Below are 17,094 nucleotides of genomic sequence, written 5' to 3'. Positions count from 1 at the left end.
TGGAGTGCACAGCTGGCCAGCCAGGGCTTATCTAGGGGTCACGGGGCGGCAGGATCCGGCACTGTGGGCATGGACACATCTGGTGGCATCTCATAGGCAGAGCGAGTGAGCCTGGGTCTTTCCTCCCCAGGGGTTAGGTGTTCCAAGTGTCTAGCTAGTGGAGGACAGGGAAGCTCTCGCCGTTCGCCCCTGCCGATCTCCAATTTAGCAACTGCTCGCTCCAGTGCCTCTATCATCTCTCGGGGGCGTTGGGCTCCTCTCGTTCCCTCGGCTTTCTGCTCCTTGGGCAGCGGAGCCCTCAGACACCGGTCCATAGCCACCCTTTCAGCTACCTCGGTGGTGGACAGGCACTCCGGCTGGAGCCACCATTTCCTGATCCTCAGCAGGCTGTCCATTTGGCTCCTTCGGTTGGCTTTGGGGTTATATGAGCTCTGCCACTTCACTGGTGGGTGAGAGGCCACAGCGTAAGAGGATTTCACTTTTAATCTGATCACAGTGGGTCGCTTCCTCTACCGTTAGGTCATGATAGGCCAGCTGGGCCTCCCCGGTGAGGAGTGGAGCAAGGGCTGGGGCCCAGTCTTCCCTGGGCCAGTCTTCCTGCTGGGGGACCTGATAGAATGTCAGGAGAAAGGCTTCGACGTCTTCATTGGGCATCAGCTTAGACAAGAGGCCTAGGCTTCACGGCAGGGGTCGGGGAGGGGGACCGCTACAGCAGCACCGACCATCATCTTCAGTTTTAGGAGCTCTTTGGCGGTGTTTTGAAGTCCATGGGCTAACTGTTCTGTGTTGGCCTGGTGCTGCAGGCTCATCTGCAGGAAATGGTGGAAGAAGTCATCCACCCCACTCCCACCCCATCCACCCCATCCACCCCACGACCCAGAGCGAGACCTTAGGATACTAAGGAACACAGCACAGAGAGGTCGTTGGTTAGGGGAATGTGCTCTTTTATTTACAATGACAAGAAGTGCAGCAGTAATTTGAACGTGAAGGGGCTGGTGAAGTTGAGTGCAGGTGAGGTCATGGATGGTTAGTAGTGGCAGCTTTTAGAGAGCCCCAAGCACAGCAGGAGGTAGAAAGGGACCGTCTTCCCTGCTGACGTTTCCTTCTGAAAGCAGAGAGAGAGAAACAACCATTAGTAGAGTTGTGTACTCCTCCTACCTTATCTGCTGTACTGCCACAGGTTCCTTTTACATCCCTGCGGCATCTCCAGGAAGATAGATTGCTGCCACGGCAGAGATTGTCTGCCAGCCGTGAAGAATTAATTCGCTCCGGCCACACGCACTCCAGCTGTCCCAAATAATAGTGGTGCTGAAGTGGCGCTGTCCTTTCAGCACCCTGCCGGCAGTCGTGTGAGGAGCGATGTGCGCCTTTTGTGCGCGGGCCGCCCGCCCGCCATCACAGTACTCATATGTGTATATTAAGGGATGCCTGTAATGTGCAAGCAAATGTACACCACTGCTCTTTTTCTTTTTAGTGATGCCCACAAAACTATTTTTGTGATTTATCAAGTTCTTCTTGTGTAAGGATGTGTGTATATGTCTATCACAACTTCCAGTTGATAGGGAACGCTGGAGAGTTTGGCTGCTGCTCCTCTCACCCTTTTCCTTGTTTTTTTTTAAATGTTTATCAAGATATTTTGAATGGCAGCATGGGTTTATGGTGTTTTGAAGACTTTATTTTCTTTTCTTTTTAAAGGCCTGTTTAAAGGTGCTACATAAAATAAATTATTATTATTATTATTATTATTATTATTATTATTATTATTATTATTATTATTATTATACATGACTGTACAGATGAGTGGACATTGTGACAGAAAGTCAAAATTTAAGCTAAAATGTGTCTAAGGCTTTCTAGTGGATGGCTGCAATATAATTTTTAACGCCTCCCCATTCCCATGTCACTGAATAGAGAATAAGCAAAAATGTAATTTTAAATTACAGCTCTATAGATTATTTTTGGGAATAGCATTGTCATCTTTAACAAGTTCAGCTGACCCTGATATCTCCCCCAATATTTTTCTTATGATAAAAGCGTTTTATAGGAGTTATTTGGTGATAAAAAAAAAAGAGTGTGGTTAATAAGGTGATTGATGGATTCGGAGTCTCATGGAAGTGCACACATGGACCTGAAGCTCTTGACAGTTCTGTAGCCAAGCCGTGTTGTGTTCTGCTGTAAACTTTTCTAACAGACCGTCAGCGGGCAGTTAATTGCAGTTTTTCTGTTATGTTGCTCATTGTCTAAACTAGCTTGTTCTAGTGATATTATAAATAGCAAAGCAATATGGGTGAACAGTGATGGTGTAAACCAACACTAGCTAAAATTCATAATTTACTGACTGTATGACTTTAATCAACACTCAAAATATCCTGGCAAGTTTAGCCAGTCATTTCTTTTTAAATTTCTTTTTAAGGCGTAAAAGCTCGGTGGTTAAGACATCAGACTACTGATTGAAAGGTCGTGAGTTAAAATCAAAGGACTGCCCCTGCTGGGCCCTTGAGCAAGGTCTTTAACCATCAACTGCTCAGTCATATAAAAGAGATAAATGTAAAATGTAATGGCCTTTCACTTCTGTACATTGTTCTGAATTAATTGCTGTGGATAAGGGCATCTGCCATATGCCATAAATGTAAATGTAAACAAACTGTCTCCAGTTCTCCACTCTTGTCCCCAGTGAGACCCTTAGCATGTAAGTTTTTTTGAACATGATTTTATATACCGTGATTACATGTGTAAATACTCCCCTAACCATGAGTATGCAACAACCCTTAGTGACAGACAAGTGTAATAGCAGGTAAACTGATTATAAGGAACATCAAACTTGCTGTCAGTGGTCCCTGGTTTTTCTAAGGAACCCGCACTCTCACTGCCACGGCCCAGGTCAATTCCCAGGCCAGGAACCAACCCAGCCACTGGGAGTATATTCTCAGTGCTGGTCCCAAGCCCGGATAAAATGAGAGGTTGTGTCAGGAAGGGCATCCGGCATAAAACCTGTGCCAAATCAAACATGAGGACCAATGATCCGCTGTGCTGACCCGTAATGGGAGCAGCCGAAAGAACAACAACGACAACAACAACACTTGCTGTCAGTCAAATAAGCAGAATTGAGTAACAATAGTAACAGTTAACATTCAGACACACAAATGAAATATATCATTATTTCTCTTCTAGTCTGCGTGTATGTAATCTGACAGGGGATAGCTGTAGAGCTCTGTCCTCAGTTCTCAGCTCAAACTCCTCCAGTCTGAGAGAACTGAACCTGAGTAACAATAAACTGCAGGATTCAGGAGTGAAGCTGCTCTCTGCTGGACTGGAGAATCCACACTGTACACTGGAGATACTGAGGTAAGATTATCACACACACATACACACTGGACAGAGACATTTTTGTGAACACAATTTATAGCTTTAAGAGAGTTTTAAAAAAATGCAGCAACATCCAGTTTTCATCTGTGGTCATTTTAATTGTAGCGATCTGATATACTTTCAACAATTTGTGTGTGAGATGAACAGTAAATGTACTCTATATAATGATTTTGTGTAGTTCATGTTTTCAGTGCTAAAACTGAGTGTATTGTGTACGATGTTTTTCTTTCTTGCAGGATGTGTAACTGCAGTATTACAGATGAAGGTTGTGTTGCTCTGGCTTCAGCTCTGAGGTCAAACTCCTCATCATACCTGAGAGAACTGAATCTGAATGATAATAAAACAGGGGAATCAGGAGTGAAGCTACTTTCTGATCTTTTGAAGGATCCACACTGTAAACTGGAGAAACTACTGTAAGTTACTGTCTTATTGTCTCTTTCCACACACACATACAAACACAGAGCTAAATCAAACACTAACCTAAACCTCAGGAACCAAAAGGAAACCTTCTGGCTATTTTTTCAATGAAAGCTGTAAAAATTTGGTCCTGTCATAGATCAGGACACCTTGTCCCACCTTAACATCCTGACCCAGCCTCTACCTCACCCCCTCATGATCCATGCTATCGATGGACAACCCATCGGAGGAGGCACCATCTCCATCTGCACTAAGCCCATTCTTGTTGAAGCCAGTGCACTCCATCAGGAACAAATTTCCTTTCTGGTCAGTTTCACAGCCCAGCACCCCATCATCCTGGGCTTTCCCTGTATGAGGCTCCATAACCCACAGGCATTCTAGAGGGACAAGAAAATCACTCACTTGTCCAGCCATTGTCATCACCACAGTCTCCTCAACACTCAGCTCTATGTAGCCTCAACCTCAGTGGAGAGCCCTGATCGCCTTGCACCACATATTCCTCCAGAGTATCAGGACCTCCAGGAAGTTTTTAGTAAAACCAAAACCAGAGGTTTAACTTCTCAATGTCCCTACGATTTTGCCATAGAGCAGCTTCCGGAGACCACTCCTTCTCACAACGGGGTATATCCCCTCTCTCTTGCTGAACAATGTGTCATGGAGGAGAACATCCAGGAGGCACTCCAACAGGGGTACATCCAGCCCTCCACATCACCTGCTTCAGCTGGCTTCTTCTTCATGGAGAAGAAAGGGGGTGGACTTCGACTCTGCATTGATTACCGTGGGCTAAACCAGGTGACTGTAAAGTATTGATATCCCCTACTGCTAGTCCCAGTGGCTCACGAGCAGCTCAGATATGCTCGCATTTTCACCAAAATGGATCTCTGCGGCTCACACAACCTGGTACGCATCAGTGAAGCCGATGAGTGGAACACGGCATTCACCACCACCACGGGCCTCTATGGATACTTGGTAATGGAATATGGGCTCTCTAGCACCCCCTCCGTTTTCTACTGTCTTATTAATGATGTTCTGAGAGACATGCTGGGAAGATACATTATCATGTACATAGATGATATCCTGATTTACTCCCACTCTCTGGAAATTCATGTGCACCATGATAGGCCATCACCAGTGATTAGCTCAACCTCCAGCTATCATTCCCAGTCCAACGGCCAAGTGGAGCAGGCAAATCAGGAGATTGGGCAATTCCTGAGGAATGCAGTGAACCAGGAAGACTAGTCCCAGTGCCTTCCTTGGCTGAAGTACACTCAGAACTCCCCACAGCACTCCTCCACCCAGCTAACACCATTTCAGTGTGTACTCATTTACCAGCCCCTGGAACCCTGGAATACTAACCCCACAGACTGATCGGCAGTGGATGACTGGTTCCGTAGGAGTGAGCAAGTACGGGAGTTCACACACCAATGACTCGAACAGGTGCCCCAAATCCACAAAGGTCAACGATTATCGACACCGAGGAAAGAGCCCTTGCTATCACGAACTGTTTCCAATCACACACACTTATGCACACACACTCTAAAAGAGACTCTCACTCACAGAATCTCTACGAAGTAAACGCTTTATGCCTAGCATCTGACTTTATCAAGCCGTTTCCCATTGTTTGTTGTTCTGTTTTTTTGGTATTTTGCCTGTTTCTCGGTTCACATGTTTTGTCTTGCCTAGTTTACTCTGTTTGTTCATTGCCTGACCTACGCCTATGTTTTGACATTGATCTTGCTTGATGTTTTGGATATTTCTGCCTTTGCTCTTATTAAAGTGTTATTGTTTTACTGTGTGTGTGTTGCTAATATGCTGATGTGCTGTAAATTATATTGTAACAGTTGAACAAATACAGCAGTTTTAAGATTCCTCTCTCATCATCACACACTGTATGTAGGGGTGAGGAGAAGGGAATGGAGTGTGTGTGTGTGTGTGTGTGTGTGTGTGTGTGTGTGTGTGCGTGCGCGCTGATGTTTCCATTGATGTTAAGGACTCGGATGACTGACTGTGATTAACATTATCTGTCATTCTGTCCTGTTCTCTGTCTTACAGCATTAAGGCGTATCACCCTGTGGTTGAGCCCACCAGTACTGACAGGAATCCTCAAACCTCAAACCTCTCTTCCAGGATAAAGCCATTCTGGTGAACTGTTAGGACCCATCCCACATTTCCAGCAGTTTGGGAGCTGAATCATTCGTATTCAGATGTAGAAGTTCCATAACAATAACTGTGACTGATCACTTCCTTTTATCCACTCAGCTACAAGGCTTTAATAACATATTTAACAATCCAAAAAAAATCAAATCCCTCAGCATCTACAGACAACACCGAGATATCACATCATCATGATGATTACACAAATACACATTCATGCATTGCAGCTATTAATCTATATCTGATTTTACATGAAAGCTGTTTTTGTGAATGGTCATTTTGAATTATACGGATGCATCACAGAAGTCCAGATAAAGATTTAGATTTAGATCCCTAATGAGCAAGCCAGAGGCCACAGTGAACAGGAAAACCTCCCATTACTAAACAGTTATTACAGATGACGATTTGCTTGTGCTGTAACAATTGTATATGAAAGTACAATAAAATATAACTGTTAATATATTAGGTATATTTATTATTCAATTGACTAACAACTGACTAATATACAAAAGAAGTAGTAGTCCCTTGTAGTTCTGTGTTGTTCTGTGTCATCTTATGTAGCATCTTGGTCCTGGAGAAACGTTGTTTCGTTTCACTATGTACTTGTATATGGCTGAAATGACAATAAACTCTGCTTGAACTTGGACTATCACATTTCTAATGCCACACTGACCAAATCCTTTTTGTGGCGCATGACTGACTCACCTACACATGCACACACACACACACACACACACACACACACACACACAGAGGATGGAGAGAGAGAGAGAGGGAGAGAGAGAGCAAGCAATCCATCACTCTCACTCACAGTTCTTCACAAGTAAGCGCTATATCGAAAATGGCTAACTTAGTGTGACGCTTTATGGGGTGGACCTGAAATGAGGGGACAGGAGGCAGGCTTGGGACAACTAAAAAAAGGAGCTGTTTATATTTCTTCATTATTTCTTTTGCTTTTCAGCGATTTTATACAATATGCACATATATATACACACGTGCACACACAGCTCTGTGTTGCTCAGCTGTCTCTCTCTCTCTTGTGGCTCTTGTCTCTCCCTCTTTTATCCTTGCCGCCGAAGAAAGAAAATAAAGAGCCCATTTGAGTTGTTTCAAGCCTTGCTCCCATCTCCTCATTCTCAACCCAACCCAGATGAAGTGTCACACTGGTGCCGAAACCGAGGAAGCGAGGAAGATCCACCTCCATGGAGTCCTCGCCACTAGCTGATATCGTTAATCCCTCACCGGCCTCCACCAGATTCAACATCAGGCCAATATCAATATGATATTATTATTAATATGTGTATTTCTTGGTGTTTGGGTGTTGCAGTTGCCAACAATCGCCAAGTACATAGTCAGACATACTTTGCCTTATTGTTTCTGTGGTCTGCCAGTTCCATATCTTCTGTGTGCTAGTGGTTTTATCTAATTCTGGGATGATGACTGTGATAAAGTCGCTGCAGATTATGACTGGGGAGTCCAGGAAGTTTGCGAGATGTGTAAAGAAGGTACAGAAGGTTGAGGGGTTGTCTGTATTTGGTCTATATATATATTTGCTATAGTTATCAGTCTGTTGTTGATAGAAATGTTTGTTATGATGTATCTGCCTTCTGGGTTAGTAATAGTCATGCTTTGTGTGAATGAGACTTTTCTATTTATCAAAATTGCCACACCTCTTTTTTTGGTATTGTAGTGGGCAGAGAAAATGTGGTTGAATTGTGGGGTGTATAATTTGTGACTGTCTGATTCTAAGAGATGTGTTTCTTGGAGTAAGCATATATCTGCATTTAGTGTAGTGAGATGCTGTAGTACTTTATTATTTTTTTTGCCTGAGAGCCAATACCACAGATGTTCCAAGTCAGGAATTTGATTGATGTCATGTTTTTGGGAAAGCTCTTGCTGTGTTTATCAGAGGGGTATTACTGTTGTATGTTGGTGTGTAAGTGAACAATGGTATGCTAGTAGGTCTACGTGAGTATTGCTGAGTAGACTCAAGGTTACTTGTTGGTGTTATTTTACTATGTTATGTTATGTTATGTTACTTTGTTAGCGCTGAGACTTGCTCCTGACTGAACTCCAGGCTTTTGTATATTGCCTGGAATTCTCTGTGCAGTGCTTCGACCAGAGAAAGTGTTGCATCAAGTCCTGAGAGTTTACTGTTGGCTTCTTTTCATGAGCTGGATGGATATGGATGCTTGTAGGTAGGTGTTGTGGCGTGTTTGCCTTTGGCTTTGTCGGCAGCTTTTTTTTTTGTTCATGTTAACGTAGGTGTAGTAATAGCGGTTGATGTATTCCTAGAGTGCTTCCAGGTCATCAGAGAGGATATTGTTGGCCTTTTGACAATGCAAAGTTTGTGTTTTCCGTTGCTTGAGCTGCCATGTTGTTTGTTGCACTTCGTCTCGCAGGAGTATGCTCAGTGCGCCACATGCCCACTCAAACCAAATCCTGTTATAATTGTTCCGGCTCTCCTCGACATGTTTATCACTGTGGGATAAAACATTTTAAAGTTCCTTGTTTATGTGTTATGCGTTTCCTTGTTAGCTTTGGGTGCTTTAAATCGTCACTTGGTGTCACAAACATGAAGTTATCTGACTTTTCACTTGTTGAGTTTTGGTTAATTGACACTGAGTTGAAGATGTGTTTTGGTTGAGGGTTATTTTTCCGGTGCAGTTACACGCCGTGACCAGCAGATGGCATCAGCGCCACTCACTCATTTACATTTACATTTATGGCATTTGGCAGACGCCCTTATCCAGAGCGACTTACAATAGTGCTTTGAAGTCTATCAAAAATACATTCTGATACTGGCTCGCTGGGTCACAAACCAGGAATACCATCAGTCCAAAACTCTGTTGGGGAGGTGCTTTTTTTTTTTTTTTTTTTTTTTTTGTGAAAGTGCTAATTTAACCCTCCTATTATCCTCAAAATTACTAACATCTTTTATCCTTGAGGTCAATTTGACCCCAGCAATTTAAAACTCCAGAATATGATTTTTACCCAAGTTTGTGTGTCAAGTACTTTATGTTTATTTGTTGACTACCTAAATAGCCCTTTAAATAAAATATAGACCCTCACCCTCCCCCCACTTTATACCTTCAGAATACCGAATACGCAACTATGCAAAAATACGCAAATCACCATAAAATCTCACTAATTGACCTACAATTGGAAAGAAAGATCTTTTTGGTTTTTTAAAAGGCTTTATATTATTTCTAAGTACAGATTTTTGTTATTTATAACATTTGGAAAGAAGAACTTTTTCTGTTATCAAGGATAGTAACATGTATTATGTTCGGGGTCAATTTGACCCCAGGAAAAACAAACACAATTTCAAACATTTAGAACAATTGTATTTGTAAAACAGAAGGGGTAGTCATTGTAGTCCAAGACCATTTATGATTTCCTGTCTTCTCTGGTGCTCAGGACAGCATTTTGTTCATGGTGCTCATCAGCAGGACATTTTTCCCTTTCTTGGGGCAATAGGAGATGATAGTGGCTCTGTCAGTGAAGGCAAAACATTGAAGATGTTACCTTCTTGTTCTTCACTGCAAGAAGCTCAGAGGGAAGCTCCAGCTTATTTTTTTCTCATTGTCCCCTACATGGTACCCTTCCTTTTCAGCAGTTTTTCACCCAGCATATACAATGTGAAAAAAATTATGTAATGTCATGGCCATTCAGTCCTTCAGCCATGTCTAATACCACCCTCAGTGTATCTGGTGGCTCTGGGACCATTTTGATGACATTAGCAGCACTAAGTCTACCCTGCCGTTCAAGTGGGGAGAGGGACCATAAAAATCTTTTTTTTTTTTTTTTTTATTAAAAGAGAGCCCACAGAGCACCAAGAGAAATTTTAGAGAAGGCTTTTGTGTAAGCTTTTATATGTTTGCTCCTCCCCTATGTTGGGTGAACTATCAGTGTCCTCATGAGAACTGTGTTTACCCCTTCCCATTGTCACGTGAACTATGAGTGGTTCTCGCAATACTACAGGTATGGTTATGTTAGTTTAGGGCCCTAAAGCAGAAGGAAGTTTTTTGAAGATTATAAAATTGTATGTTATAGTGACCCTCAATATCATTTAAAACAAATGTGTGTAAATTTTTATATTTCTTATATGTTTTGTACAGCTAAAACAGCCTGGGGTCAAATTAACCCCAAGGATCACTGATGCTACAAAATGTGTACAGGACACAGAAAACATATCATCATGTTCATTTTATGTTTTCCCCATTGTCCCCATTAAATTAGGAAAAGTCATTAAATAAGAAGCAAAAAAAATGACATCAACCATGTATTTAGAGACGTTAAACACTGAATGGGGTCAAATTGACCCCAAAGATAATAGGAGGGTTAAGTATTTTATGAAGAACTAAGTCTTTAGACGTCGTTTGAAGACTGCCAGTGACTCAGCTGTTCAGACATCTAGGGGAAGTTCATTCCACCACCTCGCTGCCAACATACTTTCGCTCAGTGAAAGTGAAACTCAGCATAGCTATTTGGAGAGAACATAACGGTCCAAAGGAGAAAAACAGGAGGAAACAGTACGTATACTGAAATCTAACGCTATAATAACGTTAATGTTATACAAGTACACGATATGGAGTACAGTGTTGCTGTATTTTAATGAAGTGTTAATGTATACAGTTTATTTTCTGGCTTTTTAAGCTGATATTTCTGTGTAAGTGAACTGCGCCATCACACAGGGCTATATAACCACACAGAGACAGGAAGAGTGTTCTCTCTGTGTTACACATTTATTTAGATTTATTACCGTAATAGGGAACACACTACAGGCTAGTTGTTGAATAAAATATTAAAACTTCACCTCAATTCAAAACCTGTAAACATCAATTAGAGCACTAATGCCTTCTTTATAAAGTCAAAACCAGCAGCTGCATTTTGTGACCAGAGAAATATAAACAACACAGTGAGTGAGAATAGAAAGCTGTAATACTGTATATTGTGTCTCCACACAAGATGAACACTTCAGCAGGTTTGAACTAGAACAGGATGTTGTATATTATTATATATGTCGTTTCCCTGTAAGTGAACTGTGAATGTATACGGCACTGTGCATAAGCATTCACTCCTTAAACGCTTCCACATTTGAAGTGAATTAACCAAATTAACCCCAAGGATCACTGATGCTACAAAATGTGTACAGGACACAGAAAACATATCATCATGTTCATTTTATGTTTTCCCCATTGTCCCCATTAAATTAGGAAAAGTCATTAAATAAGAAGCAAAAAAAATGACATCAACCATGTATTTAGAGACGTTAAACACTGAATGGGGTCAAATTGACCCCAAAGATAATAGGAGGGTTAAGTATTTTATGAAGAACTAAGTCTTTAGACGTCGTTTGAAGACTGCCAGTGACTCAGCTGTTCAGACATCTAGGGGAAGTTCATTCCACCACCTCGCTGCCAACATACTTTCGCTCAGTGAAAGTGAAACTCAGCATAGCTATTTGGAGAGAACATAACGGTCCAAAGGAGAAAAACAGGAGGAAACAGTACGTATACTGAAATCTAACGCTATAATAACGTTAATGTTATACAAGTACACGATATGGAGTACAGTGTTGCTGTATTTTAATGAAGTGTTAATGTATACAGTTTATTTTCTGGCTTTTTAAGCTGATATTTCTGTGTAAGTGAACTGCGCCATCACACAGGGCTATATAACCACACAGAGACAGGAAGAGTGTTCTCTCTGTGTTACACATTTATTTAGATTTATTACCGTAATAGGGAACACACTACAGGCTAGTTGTTGAATAAAATATTAAAACTTCACCTCAATTCAAAACCTGTAAACATCAATTAGAGCACTAATGCCTTCTTTATAAAGTCAAAACCAGCAGCTGCATTTTGTGACCAGAGAAATATAAACAACACAGTGAGTGAGAATAGAAAGCTGTAATACTGTATATTGTGTCTCCACACAAGATGAACACTTCAGCAGGTTTGAACTAGAACAGGATGTTGTATATTATTATATATGTCGTTTCCCTGTAAGTGAACTGTGAATGTATACGGCACTGTGCATAAGCATTCACTCCTTAAACGCTTCCACATTTGAAGTGGCACAATTCAACAGAAATGGACTTAACTGGAATTTTAAATCATAGATCTGCATAAATTGTCTATAATACTGAACTGCGGGAAAGCATCGAAACAGATAATATAATTAAAATCATTACAGGTGTAAAAGTATCTAAAAATTTTTACAAAATGAAAACATGTCAGTAAGTATTCACACCTCCATTTCTATAAAACCAATTACCATCAGAAATCACACAATTAGTTGAAGTCAACCTGTGTGCAATTAAAGGGTCATGTGATCTAATACACCTGTCGTAAGATTGTGTGTGACTTGTAAAAGACAAATGAACGACTGCTAACAGATCTGTTCTAAGTTGATCCTTGGTGAGTCAATTTTGTTTTTTTTTTACTCAAAAAATGTGTTACGTCTTGCAGTGGTTCTCTCTCTCTCTCTCTCTCTCTCTCTCTCTCTCACTCTCACTCACTCTCACTCTGTGTATGTGTGTGTGTTTGTGTGCTTATAGCTGTGATACGATCACTGGACTTCCAAAATGAGTCACCCAAAAAAACAAAACACAAAGCCAGACAAGAGGTGAGGGAGAAAATATATTCTCATATTTAGTAAAAAATAAAAAGGTCAGACTCACATTTATTAAAAATCACTAATGATCAGAGAAACTGGGCTTCGGCTCAAGATGTTAATATCAGCTGATATCGTTGACCTGAGCAGAGTTTAATCACTCAATAAGTGAAGTAATTAAAGGACTATATAACAGTAAATAACAAAAAAGTATTTTAGGAGGAACTTATACAGTGTCTCTGTTTTTTAGTGTGATTCAGGGTAAGAGATCAGACTCACCACAACCCAGCTGTGCGTCCATGAGGAGCGACTGGTCAATGGAACTCCCAGATGTATTTAAGAAGCAAGACCATTCTACTGATTGGGGGTGAAGATTATTTATTTATATATATATATATATATATATATATATATATATATATATATACACATATATAAATTGGGAATAAGAAAGCACACCTTACTTCAGTTGTATGTTTTTATTTATCAGGGCCTAAATAGCAATTGTGTGGTCCTCACCAACTTAAAACAAATGTATATATATATATATGAAGAGTTTGGTTCCAAAACGCTATAAATCCATTTTGATTAATTTGAGTAAAAATGTGTTTTCTTTACCAAGAACGTGACAAGATGAAAACCACTATTTTCAGTTTCAAACTTTCACATAGCATCTTTATGTTATAATAACATTAAAAATTCAAATCCAGATTTTGATTTTCAAAGATTTATTATAAAAACTGATTATTTTTTCCCCAAAATGCAATAAATCCATGATACATTTTTTTTTTCAAAATGCGATAAATCTATTGAATCAATATAAAAGTTATTTTTCATATTGAAACTGTTGAAAATACAGAACAAAGTAAGTTGATCCACATATGACAGCCTCTGAACCTGGTCAATACTAATCTCATATACAGGCACTGGACTAAAAATACACTCAATCAGTCATCGCTCTCAAAATGAATTCAACAGGTCATCTTGTTAATGCTATAAATGCAACAATAAAAAAAATTTCATCATGAACAAGAACATGAACAACAATATCACATTAGACCACAGAAATTCCAAAATGACATTTCCCTTACATTCAACTTCTGAAAGTGCGTTCATCTTTTCCATGTCACATTCATTTAGTTGACTAGTGCTATACGCTGTATTAACAAAAACATTCATGGCATTAATAAAAACACTTACTTTGTCATATTAAGAACACTGTAAAGAAGAAAGATTCACATATTATAGTATCAATTTTATATCACTTGTAGGCCTAAAAGATTTTTTTAAAGATTTTATTCATTCTATAGCCCTGTTGAGCAACGTCACCACGAGCTACTGATAGGTAAAGGAATAACTTGCTCAAGCAACAGCCGGCATTTTTCCTCCTCCCGAGTGCCTCGTCTTCTTAAACTCCTCACGTAAATGATTACATTTCGATGGCTTACGTTTCTTCCCCACCGCAGAAACCACCACAGGTTCATCAATGCCGTCAAAATTATTCATTTTTTGTTTGTTTGTTGATCACAAAGTACAAAGCAGATGAGGAACACTAGGATGCCGGGTGTATTCAAAGTGCCGCCATTACTGTTTACAGTGCATGGAATGGTGCGCTGTGATTGGTTGAGCGGATGTATAGCATTCTGCAGAGAAGGGAGACTGGCGTTTGTCGCGGTTTGGAAAGAAAGGGAGAAAACATGACAGAATAACACGGCGGATATCGCATTTTGCGTCAAATTAAAAATTGACTTTTCAATATCGACCAGATACAATACTGGTTTTGGCGGGAACTCAATTTTTTTTAAAATGGCGTTTATCGCGTTTTGGAACCAAACTCTTCATATATATATATATATATATATGAGGGTCATCATCTATCTAACCAGGTTAGAGATGAAACCCGCAAATTCACAAAAGAATTCAGAATATGGTCCTGGGGGTCTATAAATAATAATTAGCGGAATCGTCTGGGTAGACTTATTTTTTGTGGCTACGTATGTTATATCAGTATAATGAACTTCTAACGTGTTGAATTTATGATTAGGTTTTTGTGTGATGCCTAGATTATCATTATAAATAACTGCGATACCTTCTCCTCTGCCAGTTAGACGGAGGGCTGATGTATGTAACTGTATCCGGGAGGACTAGCTTCATTTAATGCTTCACCTTCCCGAGAGCAGCACCTTCCCGAGTGGGATGGACACCGTCCCTCCCTCAAAACTATTCCAATTATCTATAAAGCCCACATTGTTTTCAGAGCACCACCTGGACATCCAGCAGTTCAGCGACCATAACCTGCTGTAAGCTACATCGCCACGCCGCATTGGGATGGGGCCAGAGCATACTACAGCATTGGACATCGCCTTCGCTAATTTACACACCTCTACCAAGTTACTCTTAGTAACCTCAGACTGACAAAGGCGTATATCATTAGCTCCTACATGAATAACTATCATTGAGAACCTGTGCTTGCCTAAGACCCTAAGATTACCTGCTATGTCCGGCGCCCTGGCTCCCGGTATACACCTAACTAAAGCTGCTGGTGCCCCTAAAGTGCCTAGCTAATTTCACATGCCTTAAGATAGAGTCACCTATAACCAGAGCTCTTTCAAGTTTCTCAGCAGGTGCTTCACTGAGAAGAGCAAACCTGTTAGACACGTGAATTGGAGAGGAGTGGTGCTCCTGTGGGCGAGCCTTAGCGTTAGCTTTGGCTTTGCGTTTACGCCGCCAAGTCATCACCCATAGCGAGGGCTCTAATGTCGGAGTTGGGGGATTGCTAACTCCACCTAAGGCATCCATACTTTCCCCTACAGAAACTATGCTGCTCTCACTCTCACTAACCCTCTCTAGAGTCTGGATGCGCACCTCTAATGCAGCAGTCTTCTCTATTACGTTCACGTTCACTTTCCTACTGATTGAACACACCTGGACTCATTCACACAATCACTGCCAGCAATACTTAAAGAAAGTCATTCCACGACCACATTGTGAAGTATATGCTCTGTGTATTATAACTGCGATACTAAGCCTTATTATCTTGCTATAGTGATTTCTGCTTACAATTTTTGCTCTGGTTTATTGGTTTATTTGTTTGTCGTTTGCCCTGGTTACTCTGTTTGCACATCACCTGAATGCTACCATGCCTTATGTTTTGGCTTTGTTTGCCTGTTGTAGAAATAAAACTCTTAACATCGTCTCTGCCACCTGACATTGTGCTGAGGCTATGGCTTAAATCATTATTTTTTAAAAATTATGTTCTGCATATTTTCCAGGTTATTTGTACATTAAATAAATAAAAAAGACTGTTGCACATTTAGCCACATTTTTTTCCCACAGATTTTGCTTGGCTTTATTAATTTCATTATTATTTTATGTGATTTGCTGCTCACTAGGGTAGGAAGTGGTTTTGTCTAACACTTATTCAAAGCGATTATACAATCATCTGTATACAATTACATTATATTATCATGGATATTACTCTTAACTTTTAGGATCTAATTATATCTGTTCTAGAATGATGAAGAGAAAGAGATCAGACTCCCCAAAACCCAGCTGTGTGTCCATGAAGAGTGATAAATCACTGGATCATCCACTTGATGACAGAGACAGTTCTCCTGAACTAATGTAAGTGTAATGAGGTGTTTTACAGCAGTGTTCAACCTGATCAATCTCACTTATCTCATTATGAAGCTCTACATGAGCTTTATCAGGTGCTGAAGCAGTAAAACACTAAACTGTGCAGTGCTGCAGCTCTCGGACTGGCAGTGAGGAAAACTGTTTTAAGAGTTCAGTTCAGCCTGCAGTCCCTGAGCTCGAGGCTATGTGGTGCTACAGAAGAACATTTACACCTGGGAAATTAATAAGAATATGACTATTTTAGTAATTAATTAAATAATTTATTCCTAAATATGTTACTGTCAGTTAATAAACCATGAAATCAGTGTATTGTGTGAAGATGATAGTGTTAAATATCTGTGTCTGTGTAAATGTGTCCTGTGTAACTATGAGTACATATAATCCTTATTGCATGATGTGGTTTGTTTGTTCATAGACCACAAAGGAAGAAATCAAAGAGAAATCAGTTGGATTCCATATTCAAGGTGTGTGTCTTTTTAATGTGTGTAACTTGTAAATTGCAGTTTTTAAGGATAATGGCAATTTACCGTTTTCTATTTTATGTGTATATCTTAATATTATGAAGCTTATGTAATTATATTCAGACAGAATTTCAGTTGTAACTGTGGTAATAGACAGAGACTTTTTTCTTTTCATAAAATAAAAGCATCTCTCACTGTGTAATGTTTTAATATGTAGATATCTTACTGTGTGTTTCTAACCAGGAGCTGGAACACAAAGTCATCACACTGATAAAGAATGAGCTGAAGAGGTTTAGGAAGCTCCTGAGTCCAGATTACCCAGCATGCACTGAGAGGAAGGGGGAGGATGATGAGGATCTGCAGAGTGTCAGAGAGGGATCGCTGAAGATCACACTGCACGTCCTTAAGAACATGAAGCACACAGATCTCGCTAACA

The 17,094-nt window shown here is 40.3% G+C and overlaps 1 protein-coding gene and 1 long non-coding RNA gene across 3 annotated transcripts in view; both read left to right on the top strand.

Moving 5' to 3' along the window:
- LOC113524826 (NACHT, LRR and PYD domains-containing protein 12-like) overlaps positions 1-17,094 on the top strand; it is a 41,515-nt gene that overhangs the window by 12,295 nt on the left and 12,126 nt on the right. The window contains exons 8-10 of one of the 2 annotated variants that reach the window (XM_053242074.1): positions 3,172-3,345; positions 3,603-3,779; positions 5,836-6,539. In XM_053242074.1, coding sequence (XP_053098049.1) covers positions 3,172-3,345; positions 3,603-3,779; positions 5,836-5,929 — 445 coding nt within the window. In that variant the 3' untranslated portion in view covers positions 5,930-6,539. Of the gene's footprint in view, positions 1-3,171; positions 3,346-3,602; positions 3,780-5,835; positions 6,540-17,094 lie in introns of those variants that run through there. The other variant, XM_053242073.1, reaches the window with a different exon arrangement.
- LOC128321694 (uncharacterized) lies at positions 12,552-16,058 on the top strand. The gene is made up of 3 exons (XR_008305258.1): positions 12,552-12,573; positions 12,812-12,928; positions 14,666-16,058. It is a non-coding gene; the product is annotated as an uncharacterized LOC128321694 (long non-coding RNA).

Source organism: Pangasianodon hypophthalmus, chromosome 19 (assembly GCF_027358585.1).
Source record: "Pangasianodon hypophthalmus isolate fPanHyp1 chromosome 19, fPanHyp1.pri, whole genome shotgun sequence".
Taxonomy (NCBI): domain Eukaryota; kingdom Metazoa; phylum Chordata; class Actinopteri; order Siluriformes; family Pangasiidae; genus Pangasianodon; species Pangasianodon hypophthalmus.
This window is presented reverse-complemented; position numbering and strand designations above follow the sequence as displayed.